At 37.3% G+C, this 19054-nt stretch overlaps 1 protein-coding gene across 1 annotated transcript in view; it reads right to left on the bottom strand.

Moving 5' to 3' along the window:
- Positions 1 to 339: 339 nt before the first annotated feature.
- REL (REL proto-oncogene, NF-kB subunit) overlaps positions 340 to 19054 on the bottom strand; it is a 45988-nt gene continuing 27273 nt past the window's right edge. Inside the window, exons 5-10 of the mRNA XM_020909059.2 lie at positions 17551 to 17691; positions 13041 to 13145; positions 12724 to 12936; positions 12081 to 12149; positions 11869 to 11940; positions 340 to 10800 (exon numbers count right to left, since the gene is read on the bottom strand). Of these exons, the coding sequence (XP_020764718.2) occupies positions 10019 to 10800; positions 11869 to 11940; positions 12081 to 12149; positions 12724 to 12936; positions 13041 to 13145; positions 17551 to 17691 (1382 nt within the window). The 3' untranslated portion in view covers positions 340 to 10018. The remainder of the gene's footprint in view (positions 10801 to 11868; positions 11941 to 12080; positions 12150 to 12723; positions 12937 to 13040; positions 13146 to 17550; positions 17692 to 19054) is intronic.

Raw genomic sequence — 19054 nt, 5'->3', positions numbered from 1 at the left:
TACTTCCAGTTCCAACCTTCTTCTAGTTTTCTCCCTTTCCTTATTTGCAGTTCCCTTCTGACAGAAATCTGGCTCCCATTAGCCTTAACATTTTACTTAATAGATCATTCCCCTTAATAAATAACCAATCTTCTATTGCCACACCCTTATACAAGATCGCTGAGATCCCCCTCCCTCCTCCCCTCAAATGTTCCTAGGCTCCACACTGTAATCCCACACTGGGCCGGCACCTTTCTCCCTGTGGCAGATGTAACTCTTACCTTGCGCAGAATAAGCAAATGATTTTTGTTCTGAATTGCTGAAGAAGGGAGAGACATAGGGAAGCAAATAAGGCAGAAAGGCAGAAAATGAAAATCTTTTAAGAAGGCATTTTGGTACTACACAGAATTATCATTTTAAAGGACAGTTACATATGCAAATATATTCAGCTATAGCATTCCATAAAAATGTCTAATGTTTCTAAGCAACCAAAACTGCCTTCTTCTGTAAGGCGTATGCTATAAATATAAGAAAATTTCAAATGTTTTAAAAGTCAGATAGCAAATTTTTGTAACGGCTTTAGAATTTTTTCCATTTATTATCAAGAAAAAAAAATCACTGTATACAAGATATTACAAAGGTAATAAAATATTCTGTACAAAAGACATTTTGACATTTTAAAAATGATTTCAGCTTTTAAGTATCAAACTTAACATTAAATAATTAAACACTGAGAACTTTTAAAAATCATTTTTTCAGTGCTTCCAAATTCATTAGTCATTAAGAAGCATATACAAATATTTAGAACACCTAAAAAAATAGAAGTCATCTAGAAAAGGATTCATCTGGTTTGAGCCATGCATTTAAGAATGCCCATTACCCCCAAAACTTGGTGGTTTCCTTTCTGTCTCATCTTAAAGTTGTCTGAAGTGTGCACCACGAGCTCAGCTGTGTCTGACTCTTTGCTACCCCATGGACTGTACCTGCCAGGCTCCTCTGTCCATGGAATTCTCCAAGCACGAATACTGGAGTGGGTTGCTATCTCCTTCTCCAGGGGATGGTCGAAATCCAGGGATCAGTGATCAGTATTTTTATCTAATTACCCAATAAAATCAAGTGTGTCACCAACAAAGTCTCCTGAGACTAAATTTCAGAAATAGATCCTCAAACACTCCAACTTATTTTTCACTACATTTTATGCAAAGCTATAATGTTTGATTAAAGTTTAAGAAAATAAGCAAGATGAATGTTTGCTACCTTTAACAAAAATTTGTATTTTATTGACCTGCCCATATTCCTGAGAACTTGATTTACTGAAGCACCAACATTTTGCACTAATTACTGCTTATTACTGTTCACACATAGGTGTTTAATGATTTTTTGGTTATTCTTTAAATTTCTGAAGTCCAATAGTAAACTGAAGTTGTAGAAATAAGACATGTAATGAAGAGTATAAATGCTACTCCCTTTAAATATATAATTACTAGCAGGTGTTTTATTTTTCTTCTAAAACTATAGACATTTAGAATAGAAAAAATATTTATAAGAAATAATTGTTTTGTACCTGTGTTTTATTAGTGAAGGTAGTGGGGACATGATTACTATTGAGATTTGACTTTACTCACTGATGTTAAGTTTGTACTTTAAACTCTGCTAAGATGTATTAGTTAAAATATTAATTTGACTGAATCTTAGACAAAGGCATAAAACTGGACAAGACAACTCATATATTTATCTCTGATTCACTGTCCACATCTGGGCTTATAATGTAAAAAGCATGAAATTTTCTGTTACATGCAATGCAAAAAGCATATACTCCATCTCCGGAAGCAAAACAGATCAGATATCTTTCAGTGGCCACTTCATTAACTAAGATGAGACTCCTTTTTAGGAATACAGTCATAATACTCACAACTTGTAGTCAATTTTGGCAAAGAAATTAAGAGTCAGAATTTGAGAACTGGAAGTCATTAATTGACCTTATTTTCAGTATACAATAGGAAATGTTCTGGAAAGGATATGGCCAAATGAAAGTCCTCCAGACCTGGCCTGGGCAATAGCTAGCCACTCTAAAGAGAAGGTCATCTCAGGGTTCTTACTAAAGAATCTAACCCACAGTGATTTGTCACTCTGAACTGGAAGAAATGTCTGGATTGGAGATTATCAGGGCCACAGGGTATATGCATATGTTGGTCTACTAACGATATCTGATTTGTACTATACAGTTTACAGTGCTTCTTATGCATTATTTTACTTAATACAACACACCTTGTGAGGTAAGTAGGCTGGGAACCATGTGTGTTTTATATCTGAAGAGACAGGCCCATGGGAAGTGCCATCTGCAAAATATTATATAACTTCTAAGTGGCAGAGCTGAAGACTCAAACCCAGATGTCCTGACTGCAAATTACTCTTCCCATTTCTTTTATTTAACACCACACAGTAATTTTTTTAAATCCCTCCCTCAATAAATCAATTTATGATAGAAGAAATTATTTGGGGCTACTAGGCACCCTGGGTCACCAATTTTAAGTCTCTCTTAACATGGACAGCATAGTTCATTTTTCTGAAGCATTAGGTTAGAAATAACCCAGCTATTTGTTGTTCACTAAGGCTTTGAGTAGGGAAGCCCAGCTACCAGTGTTGAAGGCCAGTTAGAGAGTAGGTTCTGATGACAGAAATCAGATAGTGGTTTTGAGGTTCCTTCCTGGCAAGGGGCAGGAAGGAAGCTTCTGGGGATGTAGAAATGATTATTTACATATGTAAAAATTTATCAAGCTGTAAATTTAAAGTTAGCCTACTTTATGTACTTTACTGTATGTTACCCCTCAAAAGAAAAAGCCTGACATCTTTGAGAGCAAGTCTGTTGTCTCATTCACCTCTAATGCCCTTTCTAGCCCCTAACATGGTGCTTTGCACATGGGACATTCAAAAATGTGATTGGTTACATGAATACTGGAGTTTCTGTGCAAGGGGACGGTGCTAAGGGAATGCCCCAAAGGTGAGATTAAACCTGCCACACAGAGCAGAGAGGAGTAAGTTCAGAGATACAAGACAGTCCTAAGAACTGTAAAATTTCTACCCAATACCCTTGATACTATAGGAGGCAGAGAGTAAAATATTTCACAAGCCTGGTAATCACTGCTTTCCCTACCAGATTAAATAATCATTTAAATCATTTATATGATTTAAAAATCATATACTTGTTCACATTTTTTATAATCACATCTATGTCAATTTCATTCTTTCCCTCTCAATACTACCATTTATTTAGCACCAACTAGGGATTATGCTAAGCAATGGAGTCCCAAAGGTGAATGAGATAAACTTTGTAAGTGTATAATTCAGTGCGAGGAGGTCTGCAATGGGGACATGTGCAAAGCTGTGCCTCAGCTAGGGAGGCAGACCAAACATCACATAGCTCTCAAGGGCCATTTGCTGTGGTTGTGAAGAGCAGAGGCAGAGCGGACAACATGTTAAAGGCACGGAGGCCTAGGGACCTGAGAGAGGTTTTTGTTTGTTTGTTTCTCAAGGAATGCTAACTACGTAATATACTGGATTGGAAGTATGGGGAATTCTTTTTTAACTGGAGCAACATGGAAAAGATTCTTGTGAGGGAAGAAGAATGAAGGCCTAAACTAAGAATGCAGAAGTGAAGCAGGGACAAATGGAAGAGAGTTTTTTAGAAGGCAGATCCAAAAAGACTTGATAACTCTTTCAGTGTGAGAAGAAAAAAGAATAAAATGATTCTGAGGCTTCTATTAAATATCTTCAGTGGCAGGGTCCATGGTAATGCCATTAATGAAAGTCAAGAATGTGACAGGAGCAGCCAGTTTTTGAGAGAAAGCTGAAGCTTTCTTCTGGGCACTCACGAGCTTAACCAGGGGAAAAAGTAGCACCAACCGAGCGCTGGGATCGAGACCCTGGAACAAAAGTCAACATCAGAGAAGAGTACCCTAGGAGGGAGTGGTCAAGAGGACAGGTTATGAATAGGTCGAGCAAAGTGAAGGCTGGTAAGAACACACTAGATTTGACAAGGGAGGGTATCTGGTTACTTCCCAGGATATCCTAAGTAATAGGAGGAGAAAAGAGAAAGCCTGACAGGCTAAAGAATGACTAGGAAGTGAGGAAACAGGCTGAACATACTTCATACAGCTGGACAGTGCTGGACGTGAAGGGAGGGAGCATGACAGCAGTGGGATAAGTGTCTATTCTTGCTCTTTTAAGACAGAGAAAACATCTACTGTGTTTATACAAGAAAAGCACTAAATGTTACATGAGGATACAGAAACAAGATGGGAGAGAAAAGGAGGGATCTGCTATATAAGAAGAGCTTACAAAGCAAGAGGTCCTTTTTTCTTCAGAACTGAAAGTGGGGTGACAGAAGAACAGATGAAAGTATAACCACATTTAGAGAAAAAGAAGAAGTAAGCTGCCAGTTTTTTAAAATTATAAAATTTATGATCAATAAATAGCACCTGAAAATTAAAAATCCTTTGGAAATACTCTGAATACAAATTTAGCAGGAACTTACTTCCACTTAGACAGGAAAAAACCTGCAGAACAAGTTGGTTGTTTAATTTAAAATATCCTAACAGTGTTTAAGCTGTTAAATGCAAGTTAATACAAAATTATAGGATTCTGTATTTTAAAAAAAGTTCGTCATCTATAAGCCACTGTCTGGAGATATCCTGGGTTCATATTTTGAACAGGAAAGAAATTATGCCTTCAGGTTTTTTCTGGTAAGTTCTACTAAAGTATATTATATGCTTATGATTTTTACAGTTGTATAATAAAAGTATGTCATTTTGAAATCATAACTCAGAAATATTAGTGAGTTAGGTATCTTATTGCTTCTCAAACTGTCCTGACCCCCAGTCTTATCTTGTTCTCCCTCATTTCCTAGAATCACTCAACTCAGAATTTTAATTTTTATGACATTCACACATTCCTCATTTTGACAAAATTGACTAGTTTTTAATCATCCCAGTAAATTTATGGTTTGGTTGGATACTGTGCTATGCTTAGTCACTCAGTTGTGTCCTACTTTTTTTGACCCCATGGACTGTAGCCCACTAGGCTCCTCTGTCCATGGGGATTCTCCAGGCAAGAATACTGAAGTGGGTTGCCATGCACTTCTACAGGGGATCTTCCTGACCCAGGAATTGAACCAGGGTCTCCTGCATTGCAGGCAGATTCTTTACCAGCTGAGCTACCAGGAAAGCCCCTATATAAGTGAAAAGACATTGTTTCTAGCTAGGAATATGCTCAACAATTGTGGCAGGGTCTAGTTGTAAAATAAACTAGGTCTTTAATAAATTACTTAGCATCACAATTAAGATTACTGTCCAAATTCTACAGTCATTTTGTCACTGGAATTACTTTGCTTTCAAATAGTTTTGAAAGCAAATAGCTTTGAAAGCAAAGTAGTTATTAATCATCAACCTGAATGATTGATTCTGATATACATGATTCTGATATAATAAACTGAATGTCACATGAAACAGACTGAAATGTCACATGAACTATAAAAATCATAAACATTTAATAATTAAAGCTATTCTTTCTTTCAAAAACCAAAGTTCTATTAGTAATACTCTGAATGCTCAATAATTACTAAGTGTTTAATATGAAGCAGACATGGTTCTACAAATGCAGGATTCAACAAAAATAGAAAGCTTTGCCCTCATGAAGCTTATATTCTAGTATAGGAAAACAAAGACAAACAAACAAGAGTCAGATCATGATAAGTGTTATGGACAAATTTAAAGGAGGGGAGACATGGAGTACCAAGGTATATACAGTTAAGGAAGGCCTTGATCAAGTAACAGTTGAGTGAGACTGAAGGGTGCAAGGTGTGAGCTACATATACAGCTGAGAAAAACATTAAAGGCAGAGGGAACACCAAGGCCAAAGGATCTGCAGCAGGAGTGTACTTAGGTTTTTTGGTCAAAATTCATTTTTATTAATAGAAAATACACTTAATTCCAGTTGTTATACTTAAGTGAAAGTGAAAGTGAAAGGCACTCAGTCGTGGCCAACTCTTTGCAACCCCATGGACTATACAATCCATGGAATTCTCCAGGCCAGAATACTGGAGTGAGCAGCCGTTCCCTTCGCCAAGGGATCTTCTCAACCCAGGGATTGAATCCAGGTCTCCTGCATTGCAGGCAGATTCTTTATCAACTGAGCTACCAGGGAAGCCCATTGTTAACAATTAAAGTTGCTAAAAAAAAAAAAAAAAATCACCACTTAATCCTGTTTTAACTAAGAAAATGAAACTGTGGCTTAAAAAAAAAGTACTCAGCACCATTTACTCATTTAGATTCATTAGCTGCTTATAACTATACTTGGTGTTTTTGAAGAGGAGTGCTGAAGCCAGAGAGCCTGGAGTTGAATGAGAAGGGGAAAATGGTAGTGGGTGAGGTGAGGAGAGGAAGGGAGTGTGGGCCTGCTAATTTTAAGGACTTTGGTGTCTACTCTGAGTGAGATGGGGAGCCACTGGATAGTTTTGAGCAAATGATTATGATTTCATTTCTTTTAAAAAGAATCGCTGTGGGTACTCAACAGAGAATAGACTTGCAGGAGCACAAAGATGTAAAGAGTTTGGGGAAGCGATAATTCAATCTAGGCAAGAGAAGATATGGTCTGGAACAGGATATTAACAGCAAAGGTCAAAAGAGGTTGTCAGCTTTGGATATATTTCAAAGGTGGGGCCTATCATATTTGCTGGTGGATTCGATATGGGAGATAAAAAGAAAGAAGCAAAGATGACTCCATTGTTTTGAATATGAGCAACTAGAAACATGGCATTGCCATTTATTGAGGAAGGACAAGCAAGTTTGGGAGAGAAGATTAAGAACTCAGCTCTGGGTGTGTTGAGTTTGAGCTTTAATTAGAATTTTATGTAGACATGTTACACCAGCTGTTCTACATACACACACAAGCTCTCTCTCTCTTTCTCCAAGTCTGGAGTTCAGGGGTGGGTCTAAGCTAGAGGTAAAATTTGGAAGTTGACAGCATGAAACTTGATGAGATCACAGTGAGTTTGGATGCAAAACAGAAGAGGAAAGGTTTAAGGAAACTTCCTCTTAAAACATGGATGTAATTTTAGAAAACTCAGCAGTGGCCACAGGACTGGAAAAGGTCAGTTTTCATTCCAATCCCAAAGAAAGGCAATGCCAAAAAATGTTCAAACTACCGCATAACTGCACTCATCTCACATGCTAGCAAAGTAATGCTCAAAATTCTCCAAGCCAGGCTTCAGTTGTATGGCGTGAACCGTGAACTTCCAGATGTTCAAGCTGGATTTAGAAAAGGCAGAGAAACCAGAGATCAAATTGCCAACATCCACTGGATCATCAAAAAAAGCAAGAGAGTTCCAGAAAAACATCTATGTCTGATTTATTGACTAGGCCAAAGCCTTTGACTGTGTAGATCACCACAAACTATAGAAAATTCTTCAAGAGATGGGAATACCAGACCACATGACCTGCCTTTTGAGAAATCTGTATGCAGGTCAAGAGCAACAGTGAGAATTGGACATGGAACAACAGACAGGTTCCAAATAGGAAAAGGAGTACCTCAAGGCTGTATATTGTCACCCTGCTTATTTAACTTCTATGCAGAGTACATCATGTGAAACGCCAGGCTGGATGAAGCATAAGCTGGAATCAAGATTGCTGGGAGAAGTATCAATAACCTTAGATATGCATATGACACCACCCTTATGGCAGAAAGTGAAGAGGAACTAAAGAGCCTCTTGAAAGTGAAAGAGGAGAGTGAAAAAGATGGCTTAACACTCAACATTCAGAAAACTAAGATCATGGCATCTGGTCCCATCAATTCATGGCAAATAGATGGGGAAACAGTGGAAACAGTGGCAGACTTTATTTTCTTAGGCTTCAAAATCACTGCAGATAGTGACTGCAGCCATGAAATTAAAAGACACTTGCTCCTTGGAAGGAAAGTTATGATCGGCCTAGGCAGCATATTAAAAAGCAGAGACATTACTTTGCCAACAAAGGTCCGTCTAGTCAAAGCTATGGTTTTTCCAATAGTCATGTATGGATGTGAGAGGTGGACTATGAAGAAAGCTGAGCACCAAAGAATTGATGCTTTTGAACTGTGGTGTTGGAGAAGACTCTTGAGAGTCCTTTGGACTGCAAGGAGATCCAACCCAGTCAATCCTAAAGGAAATCAGTCCTGAATGTTCATTGTAAGGACTGATGCTGAAGCTGAAACTCCAATACTTTGGCTACCTGATGCAAAGAACTCACTCATTAGAAAAGACCCTGATACTGGGGAAGATTGAAGGCAGGAGGAGAAAGGCCTGACAAGAAGATGAGATAGTTGGATGGCATCACTGACTCGATGGACATTGAGTAAGTTCCAGAGGTTGGTGTTGGACAGGGAAGCCTGGCATGCTGCAGTCCATGGGGTCACAAAGAGTTGGACACAACTGAGTGACTGAACTCAACTGTAAAGCTAAAGTCAAGCAATTTTAAAGGTATGGATCTAAACAGTACAAAATGTAGAGAACTCCCATACCTTGAAAGCTTACTGCCTTCTGCTCAACTTAGCATTTTAAAGGAAGTTTGAGTTACATGTAAATCTTAGCAACTCTAAAAATCCTAGAAAACCCCCTAGGGGTCACCTTGGGGTTTATTTTAGGGGTCCCCAAAAATAAAGGAATTAATTTTTCCAATGGCATAGCCATTACAGGTTTTACCTTTAATTTGCTTAAAAGCAAATATCCATTCATTCATTTAATTAAGACTACATTAATACATTATAAAAGAAGTAGAAAAAAATGAAACTGAAATGAAAAAACTGAACTTTTGCTCTAATATTCTCCTTCAGTCTCTCCTGGGGAAATGAGGCAGGACTCTCAAGACAAAATTCTTTTTTTTTTTTAGGTCAGAATTCTTACCACAAATATTTCAAAAGAAGAAACAGTAAAGCTCTTTTAAATTTCTATTTTGGAATTTTTCTTTTATGACTGTTTCCAACTTTGTATTCTACATACCTAAAGTATGTATGGGTTGCTTCTACATACCCAAAACAACCCAAAGTTAGCTGTTTTTTTTAAATGGAAAAATTGATTTTATTCAATATTTAATATGTCAGATTTATCATACATTGGTTTATGTAAACTTTTTTTGTATGTAGGACTCCACAATGCATCATAGCCCAGGAGTTCAGTCTGTCGGATTTATCTACTTTTGAAGCAAAAGTCTTCTGTAAATGAATACTAGACTTTTTGTAACTCTTCCTGAAGTTAGGAAATGAGTTCCTCCCTCTCTTTTGGCTACAGCTTCAAGCACTGAGCATTTGTTGTATTTCAAAAAAGCCTGTCTCAGCAAAACAAGAAGCTCCCAAGCCAAAACTGCCTGTTGGAGGAACCCCTTACATACCTAGTTATAAGTACAGCTGACCCTTGAACAACATGGGGGTTGGGGTACTGACACTGTACTGACAGTACAGTGAAAAATTTGTGTTTAAAACTCTACAGTTGGACTAACACAACATTGTAAAGCAATTATATTCCAATTAAAAAAAAAAACTGTATAGTTGGCCCTCTGTTTCTATGGTTCTATATCCATGAATTCACCAACCTCCAACTGTGACATAGTAAAGAAAATCTGCATATAAGGGGACCTGCCCACACAGTTCAAACCTATGTTGTTCAAGGGTCCAAGGGTCTATGAATGTGGTATGGTATCAGTCAAGGAAATTTGACTGATATATAAAGGTAGCGTCAAAATAGCATATAAAGGTAGCATATATAAAGGTAGCATCAAAATAGTTACCTTCAAAAGGATTTAATTCTTGAATCACCATTTATATGCCTGCAATGCAGGAGACCTGGGTTCAATCCCTGGGTCAGGAAGATCTCCTGGAGAAGGAAATGGCAACCCACTCCAATACTCTTGCCTGGAAAATCCCATGGACGGAGGAGCCTGGTAGGCTACAGCCCGTGGGGTCGCAGAGTCGGACACGACTAAGCGACTTCTCTCTTTCTCTCAACATTTATATCTTACAAGTTAACTTGAAAAAATTCAAATGGAAATGAGTCACTCAATTGTTCATTCTGCATAGCTCCAATACCTGAATACTGACTATTTTGACCAAAGTTATGACTGTTTGCATTAGTACCGTTTGATGGTCCTGCCTCATTTATCATACTGTTATCTGCACAATTAAAGTCAGATCCCTCAAATGCCTCTGACTGTGCAACAAAAGCAGCAGTACTAGAACTGGTGACTGTTGACATACTGGAAGAAGACATCTGGTGGAGCTGTCTCAAGTCTCTTGGGTCTAACACTGAATTACAAGAAGGATTTTCAAGATTCATGCTCACGAGTCTCGGATTATCGGTCTCCCTCATGCTGTCATTACTGGGCGTTATCATGTTCACAGGACAGTTAGGCAGCATGCTGGCATCAGAAATACCATATAAGTCAGCTGGTGATACGGATGATGCTTCCATTCTACCTATGTCATTAGTACTGTTATAAATACAAGCACTAGAAGCATTCAGATCACTCATTTCCAGGAATGGTGGGATAACTTGTGAATTAGAGGAAAGTGTCCCTGTTGAAAAACCACTCAGTGAATTCGTATTGACTGAGCGTGAGGTGGGGTGGGCGATTGATGACCAGCCTGAAGAAGACTGAGTACCCATTGGTAGTATGGCTGAAGCAGGATGTGACAATGTACTTGAGATGGATGCAGAGGAAGAATAGTAGGATTCTGCTTGACTTGAAACAGGCCTGGAAGTTTCTGGCAAAACTGCACCATGAGAAAACAAGTTTGGTTCTGTGGGGAAGGAAATGGAGTTTTACAAAACTGAAATGAACAAAATTCTAAATTAAAATTATATAAACAACCATAAAAAAATTTTCAAGGAAATAAATGTAACACTTCAAATAAAAACGTTAAATAGGATTATAATTATTAACACAAATCCAAAGCTGAATTCCATAATACTGTTTTACAAATGCCTATAAAATAATTTGGTAAGTTATTTTGGCATAGAAAATTTCATTTCAGTTAAATGTGGAAATCTAGCTTCTGAGGCCTTATAAAAGTACTTTTGAAATGTGAAAGATAAATGTCAGAATTTCACTTAATGGGCCTCTAAATATTCAAAATCATTTCATATTCTCTTCTTTCAGGAGAAAATCGAGGGATGGAGGAAACATTAAGGATGATTGAGAAATCTACATAAATTTCTAAGCCATATTATGATATAACTCACGCTAAGGTACTATAAAATTTTCAGAAAAAAATGGAGTAGTCTATATTTAATTACATATTATATGACTGCTGTACATATTAAACCAAGAAAAAGCACTGATTTAAGAACATAAAAAGAAAAAAAAGACTTCTAAGTAACCCTGGATAATGATCTAAACCAGAAATTGGCAACTTTTTTCCCATAAAAAGCCAGAGAGTAAATATTTAAGGCTTCATGGACTATGCAGCCTCTATTGGAACTTCTTAACTCTGCAGCTATAGTACAAGAGAAGAGCCATAAACAATATGCAATCAAATGAGCTGTGTTCTAGTAAAACTTTATAAGTAAATATAGGCAATTAACATTTCTAAACCATTTCTTTCATGACACACAATGTAATTAGTACAATTACCACCATAGGAATGAAATGTAATTTCTCAAACAATAAATCCCAAAACATAATCACAGTTGCCAACAGGACTTTCAGAAGGTGAGATCAATTCATTCAATATTCATAGCATGAAAAAATATGTAGGAATGGAATAAATCAAAGACGCAGTTTTCATTACTAAGAATGGAATTCCAGTATACTGTGCAAAACACTGGTCTCTCTGATCACAAGGAATACTCTATAGGGTATAAAATACCTTTTTTGATGAATCTTCCTTCTCCAGTTGGTCCTAGGGAGCTAGGTCTAGGTCTTTCAGGAAAATTAACTCCTGTGATAAATTTTTTCCATTATTAAATGTAATTTGAAAAACAACAGTACATCAGTTAAAATTTGAAAAACTGAATAAAGGAAAAAAAAAAACCCAAAACCAAATTTACTTAAATACCAATCAAACCAAAATATTCTTACCACAATCCTGCCACAGTTTCTGGAAAAGCAGAGTTGTTTTTTGTTTCTTTGCTTTGTTTCCATATGTGTCTGGTTAGAAAGAAATTGAGAAACTGTGTGAATCATCAATGAGTATGCTTCCTCTCCTTTAACACATATATAGATGTTTTATTCCTACATAGAAAATGCTTTAAATAAATGTACATAGCATGGATTTCTAAGTGTCACAAAGTATGTCCCAAGTCAGTAATAAAATGCCTTTTTCTCTTAGTAAAAAATAGTTTATAATATTCATCTTATTTTACTGTAACACCTACAGGTTAACCAGTGTCAATTAATGGGTTAAGGGAAGATAAGGACCAAGATGGAGACCATTTTCTGAGTGGCAAGTTTGCCATCTATCAAGAAGGCACAATAAGGACCAAAACAGAATCTCAAATAAAAAACAAATTCTGATAAACAGTCTAGATAAGTTGAAATTATTCCAGATACCTTTCCTAAGAAAGAGATTCAAAGAGCACAAAGATCAGTCAAAAATCAACAAAAAACTTTAAGGAAAAGAAAATTGTGAATAAATAACATGATTATATTCTAATGTATCTTACAAGAAAATGTTCTTAGCAGGACTAAGAAACACATAAAACATTAACACAAAAGGTCATACCCTTTTCATCTGGCAGGTATCTAAAATCCATAGATTCACTAACTTCCTGATCAGAAGGTCGCCGCAACTGCATCTTTACTGTTACCGGTTCCGTTATAGCTTTGCAGTATGGTGGAGTCTTGAAAACAATGGCTACTTGACGGTGTACATCAGCTTGTGAAAAGACACCTTTCGCTTCCCACTCATTCAACACAAACCGAACTTCTATGTCATCTAGTGAATACGAAAACAAATAATTCGAACACAAAGTAAAATGTACCAATCAATTTAAAATATATTCTGAATTCAATGAAACAAACAAAAAAACCAAAGAATACCTTTCTGAACTTTGTCACAGAGTAGAAATATTTCATCTCCTCCTTTGACACTTCCACAGTTCTTGTTTACACGACAAATCCTTAATTCTGCAGTATTAGGAGCACCTAAATACAAAGGATTTTTTTTAATGGGTTGCTGCCTTAGTAATTGAGTTAGACAAGGCTGTGGTCCATGTGATCAGACTGGTTAGTTTTCTGTGATTGTGGTTTTCAGTCTGTCTGCCCTCTGATAGAGAAGGATAAGAGGCTTATGGAAGCTTCCTGAGGAAGAGACTGACTGAGGGAGAAACTCGATGGGCAGGGCCATGCTCAGTAAATCTTCAATCCAATTTTCCTTGATGGGTGGGGCTGTGTTCCCTCCCAGTTTTTCACTTGGGGCCAAACTATGGTGGAGGCAATGAAGATAATGGCGATCTCCTTCAAAAGGTCTGATGAACTCATTGCTACACTCAGTGCCCCCAACCCCACAGCACACCACTGCCAACCCACACCTTCGCCAGAGACTTCTGGACACTCAGGGGCAAGTCTGGATCAGTCTCTTGTGGGGTCACTGCTCCTTTCTCCTGGGTCCTGGTGCACAGAAGGTTCTGTTTGTGCCCTTCAAGATTCTGTATCCCCAGTCCTGTGTAAGTTCTGGCGGCTCCATGGTGGGATTAATGGCAAGCTCCTCCAAGAGGGTTTATGCCACACCCAGGTCTGCTGCACCCACAGCCTTGTCTAACTCAATAAAACTATGAGACACACTATGTAGGGCCACCCAAGATGGATGGGTCATGGTGGAGAGTTCTGACAAAACGTGGTCCACTGGAGAAGGGGAATGGCAAACCACCTCAGTATTCTTGCCTTGAGAACCCCATGAACAATATGAAAAGGCAAAAAGACAGGACACTGAAAGATGAACTCTCCAGATTAGCAGGTGCCCAATATGCTACTGGAAATCAGTGGAGAAATAACTCCAGAAAGAATGACGAGACGGAGTCACAGCAAAAACAACACCCAGTTGTGGATGTGACTGGTGATGGAAGTAAAGTCTGATACTGTAAAGAGCAATACTGCATAGGAACCTGGAATGTTAGGCCCATGAATCAAGGCAAATTGGAAGTTGTCAAACAGGAGATGGCAAGAGTGAACATCAACATTTTATGAATCAGCAAACTAAAATAGACTAGAATGGGTGAATTTAACTCAGATGACCATTACATCTACTACTGTGGGCAAGAAGAAATGGAGGAGCCATCACAGTCAACAAGAGAGTCTGAAATGCAGTACTTGGATGCAATCTCAAAATGACAGAATGATCTATTTGTTTCCAAGGCAATTCATTCAGTATCACAGTAATCCAAGTCTATGCCCCAACAATAATGCTGGAGAAGCTGAAGTTGCATGGTTCTATGAAGACCTACAAGACCTTCTAGAACTAACACCCAAAAAAGATGTCCTTTTCATTATATGGGACTGAAATGCAAAAGCAGGAAGTCAAGATATACCTGGAATAACAGGCAAATTTGGCCTTGGAGTACAGAATGAAGCAGGGCAAAGGCTAATAGAGTTTTGCCAAGAGGACACACTGGTCATGGCAAACATCCTCTTCCTACAACACAAGAGAAGACTCTACACATGGACATCACCAGATGATCAATACCAAAATCTGATTGATTATACTCTTTGCAGCCAAAGATGGAGAAGCTCTATACAGTCAGCAAAAACGAGACCAGGAGCTGACTGTGGCTCAGATCATGAACTCCTTATTGCCAAATTCAAACTTAAAATGAAGAAAGTAGGGAAGACTACTAGACCATTCAGGTATGACCTAAATCAAACTCTTGCAATTATACAGTGGAAGTGAGAAATAGATTCAAAGGATTAGATCTGATAGAGTGCCTGAAGAACTATGGATGGAGGTTCATGAATTGTATAGGAGGCAGGGATCAAGACCATCCCCAAGAAAAAGAAATGCAAAAAGGCAAAAATGGTTGTCTGAGGAGGCCTTACAAATAGCTGTGAAAAGAAGAGAAGTGAAAGGCAAAGGAGAAAAGGAAAGATATACCCATTTGAATGCAGAGTTCCAAAGAATAGAAAGGAGAGATAAGAAAGCCTTCCTCAGTGATCAATGCAAAGAAATAGAGGAAAACAACAGAATGGGAAAGGCTAGAGATCTCTTCAAGAAAATCAGAGCTACCAAGGGAACATTTCATGCAAAGAGGGCTCAATAAAGGACAGGAATGGTAGGGACCTAACAGAAGCAGAAGATATAAAGAAGAGGTGGCAAGAATACACAGAAGAACTATACAAAAAAGATCTTCACGACCCAGATAATCACCATGGTGTGATCACTCACACTCAACTAGAGCCAGACATCCTGGAATGTGAAGTCAAGTGGGCCTTAGGAAGCATCACTACGAACAAAGCTAGTGGAGGTGATGGAATTCCAGTTGAACTATTTCAAATCCTGAAAGATGATGCTGTGAAAGTGCTTCACTCAATATGCCAGCAAATTTGGAAAACTCAGCAGTGGCCACAGGACTGGAAAAGGTCAGTTTTCATTCCAATCCCAAAGAAAGGCAATGCCAAAGAATGCTCAAACTACCGCACAATTGCACTCATCTCACACGCTAGCAAAGTAATGCTCAAAATTACTATGGTTTTTCCAGTAGTCATCTATAGATGTGAGAGTTGGACTATGAAGAAAGCTGAGCGCAGAAGAATTGATGCTTTTGAACTGTGGTGTTGGGGAAGACTCTTGAGAGTCCCTTGGACTGCAAGGAGATCCAACCAGTTCATCCTAAAGGAAATCAGTCCTGAATATTCATTGGAAGAACTGATGTTGAAGCTGAAACTCCAATACTTTGGCCACCTGATGTGAAGAACTGACTCCTTGAAAAAGACCCTGATACTCGGAAAGATTGAAAGTGGGAGGAAAAGGGGACAACAGAGGATGAGGTATTTAGATGGCATCATTGACTCAATGGACATGAGTTTGGGTAAACTCTGGGAGCTGCTGATGGACAGGGAGGCCTGGCATGCTGCTGTCCATGGGGTCACAAAGAGCCTGACACAACTGAGCGACTGAACTGAACTGAAACTTAGTAATACATTTTATTCCTCTTTGATGGAAAATTTTAGGAAAACAACTTACAGGATAGATAGCAATAAAAACTTTAGTGTATAAACAAATAAAGGACACTCAATACCTTAATCTTCCATATCTATCCCTTTCCTTTCTTAATGGCATTGCCCTGGTTTATTTAGAGCTTTGTGATTTCAATTCTAGACATTAACATGTCTTCTAATTAAATCTCCCTGCTTGTAAACTGTGATTTTTCCTATCCATCCCATACACTCTCATCAGATTAAACTTTTAAAATCATAACCATAACCCTATGGCAATGCAGTTTTCATCCTTCCTATTATCTGGTCAACATTATTCCAATAATTCCCTGGTATTCAAAGCTCTCCATGATGAGGACAGTCTGATTTACTTTACCCTTATAACTGTACGTTCCACTACCTTTTTGCATGTAGAACTGGTATAGTCATACATCACTGGTGCACATATATGTTAAGAGTATACATACACAGAAATATTTGAGGGCAATTTCATAATCTTTAAAACTATAAATATCCAGATCCTTTAATCTACCATTTGCCAACATTTCTACTTCTACAAATTTATGCTAGGGACATCTGCACAAGATAGGCACCTACAGGATATATTTATTGCAGTACAATTTGTTAAAGGGAAAAGAAAAAAATTGAGAGGGAAACAAACCAAATGCCTTGTAACAGGCTAATGATTTATAAAATTATGATACAGTTATATCATATGCAGCTAATGAAAAGAATAAGGTACCTGAAAGGGAAAGAGGTTCAAGATATGTTTCTAAGAGGAAAAAAAACAGTTAAAAAAAAAAAATCAGTGATGATTTTTCAAAAAGTTGCCAAAAATAAATGGTGTGAATGATGATGATGATGAGATGACGTATTTGTTGTATATATATTAAGAAGAAACTGATGAAATATCTTTCTAGAATGAGATTATAGGAGGTTTACTCTGCTTATTATCTACTTCAGATAGATAACATCTACTCCATACTGTTTGAATTTTACCATAATGAGCATACTCGTTTTTTTAAATTGCCAAAATACTTAAAAAATTTTTTTAAAGCTAACATTGGGACTTCCCTGGTGGTCCAATGGTTAGGAATCTGCCTGCCAATTCAGGAGACATGGGTCCGATCCTAGGCTGGGAAGATTCCACATGACGCAGGGCAACTACGTCTGTGCATCACAACTACTGAGCCCAAGTGCTGCAACTACTGAGCCAGTGCCCTAGAGCCTGTGCTCCACAACAAGAGAAGTCACCACATGAGAAGCCTGTGCACCTCAAAGAATTAGCCCCTGCTCTCTCCAACTAGAGAAAAGCCCGTACAGCAACAAAGACCCAGCGTGGCCAAATAAATAATAAAACAAAAAGTCAAGGCTACAAATACAAGAAAAACAAATTACTTACGGTTGTCATAAATTGGGTTGGAGACAACAGGAGGTAGAGCAGTTGCCAAATTACCATGCTCATCAGGGAGGAAAACTTGAAAACATAATCTCACCACGTTGAGGTCACAGTCTTCAATATCAAGCAGCTGTTGTTCAGGGACTGAATAGTACATTTTTTAAAAAATAAGAATATAGAATAGTCACATAGAACTAAAGCCGGGTTAAGTCCTCCTCCCTGCCCAATACAGCCAATAACCTTTAGTAGCATCCAAATCTGTACTAACAAAAATACAATGGTACACAATCTCAAGCCAGCCTTTTATGCTTTTCATCATATATTTCACTATCCATAATTCATAAGTAATGACCATGGTCAGGAAGTAACTATCCCAGTCATTTGGTATTTAAAGCAGAACCCCAAAGTTGCATAAATCAAATTTTTACAAAAAATGGTTGTAGGTTTTACACAACAGAAACTAGGCATTCATTCATTAATTTAACAAATATGTATTTAGTTCAGTCATGCATTAAGGACTCTGCAAATTATCTCCAAAATCTGCATAGGAATTACTCCATTTTACAGACGAGGAACTAATTTTAAAGAAATGAAATTACATATCTAATGTTTCACAACTAAGAAGTGGCAGAGAAGAATTCAAACTCAGGCCACTGATTCCAGAGCCTATGCTCTTAAAAAAACTGAACCCTATTACAAAATTTTACATATGCGTTGCATAAAAATGACATGCACAGGAATATTTACTAAAACTTAGATCAATATTTTAGGGATCAAATACCAAGAGGATACTAAATGAGTTAAGTCAGCTAGTTTCCTTAAGAAATTTTATGTGCAAACTTAACTCTCCTCACAAAAAAAAAACCACAAAAATTCCATAGCAGGAAAATTTTACAGTTCTGAAAAAAAATTTTTTAAACATGCTTTATGACAAAATATAATGACAGTCTGTTAAACTGCTATTTAAAATAAGTCTAGTTCCAAAGGAAAATATAACTGTCTTTTCAAAGAATACTATAAGGTGTAGCAATCAACGATAACTAACAGCCATGTTTATAAAAAGCATGAAATACATATATTAAATAATATGAAAATTTTATTTTTCAAAAAGCATTGAAACTTGAAATATGAAATCTGAAAACAGTTAAAACCCAAATTCTTTATTCTCACAGTTAGCAATAACAAAAATGACAATGTATTTTTTGACTGTTTTCATTTAAACTATACTCAGTAGCTATCATGATATTAAAAATTATTCCACTGTCAGCATTCTTAAGCCTACAATTCCAAAGAGGCTACAAAAACATATGTTTACAACTAAAAGGTCAAATATTATGATACAAACACCTGTGCCACAGCAATCTCTGTTGGCACAATTAGGTAGGCAATGAGAGATCCACCTCATCAAAATAATTTTTTTAAACACTATAAATTTACAGTTTAAGATAATGTTTCTCAATTCCTAAGATGAGTAATCAATACACACAAAAATAAATTAGAAAAGTGC

The sequence above is a fragment of the Odocoileus virginianus genome, chromosome 2, assembly GCF_023699985.2.
Source record: "Odocoileus virginianus isolate 20LAN1187 ecotype Illinois chromosome 2, Ovbor_1.2, whole genome shotgun sequence".
Classification (NCBI taxonomy): domain Eukaryota; kingdom Metazoa; phylum Chordata; class Mammalia; order Artiodactyla; family Cervidae; genus Odocoileus; species Odocoileus virginianus.
The sequence above is the reverse complement of the archived record's forward strand: the minus strand, read 5'-3'. Positions and strand labels throughout refer to the sequence as shown.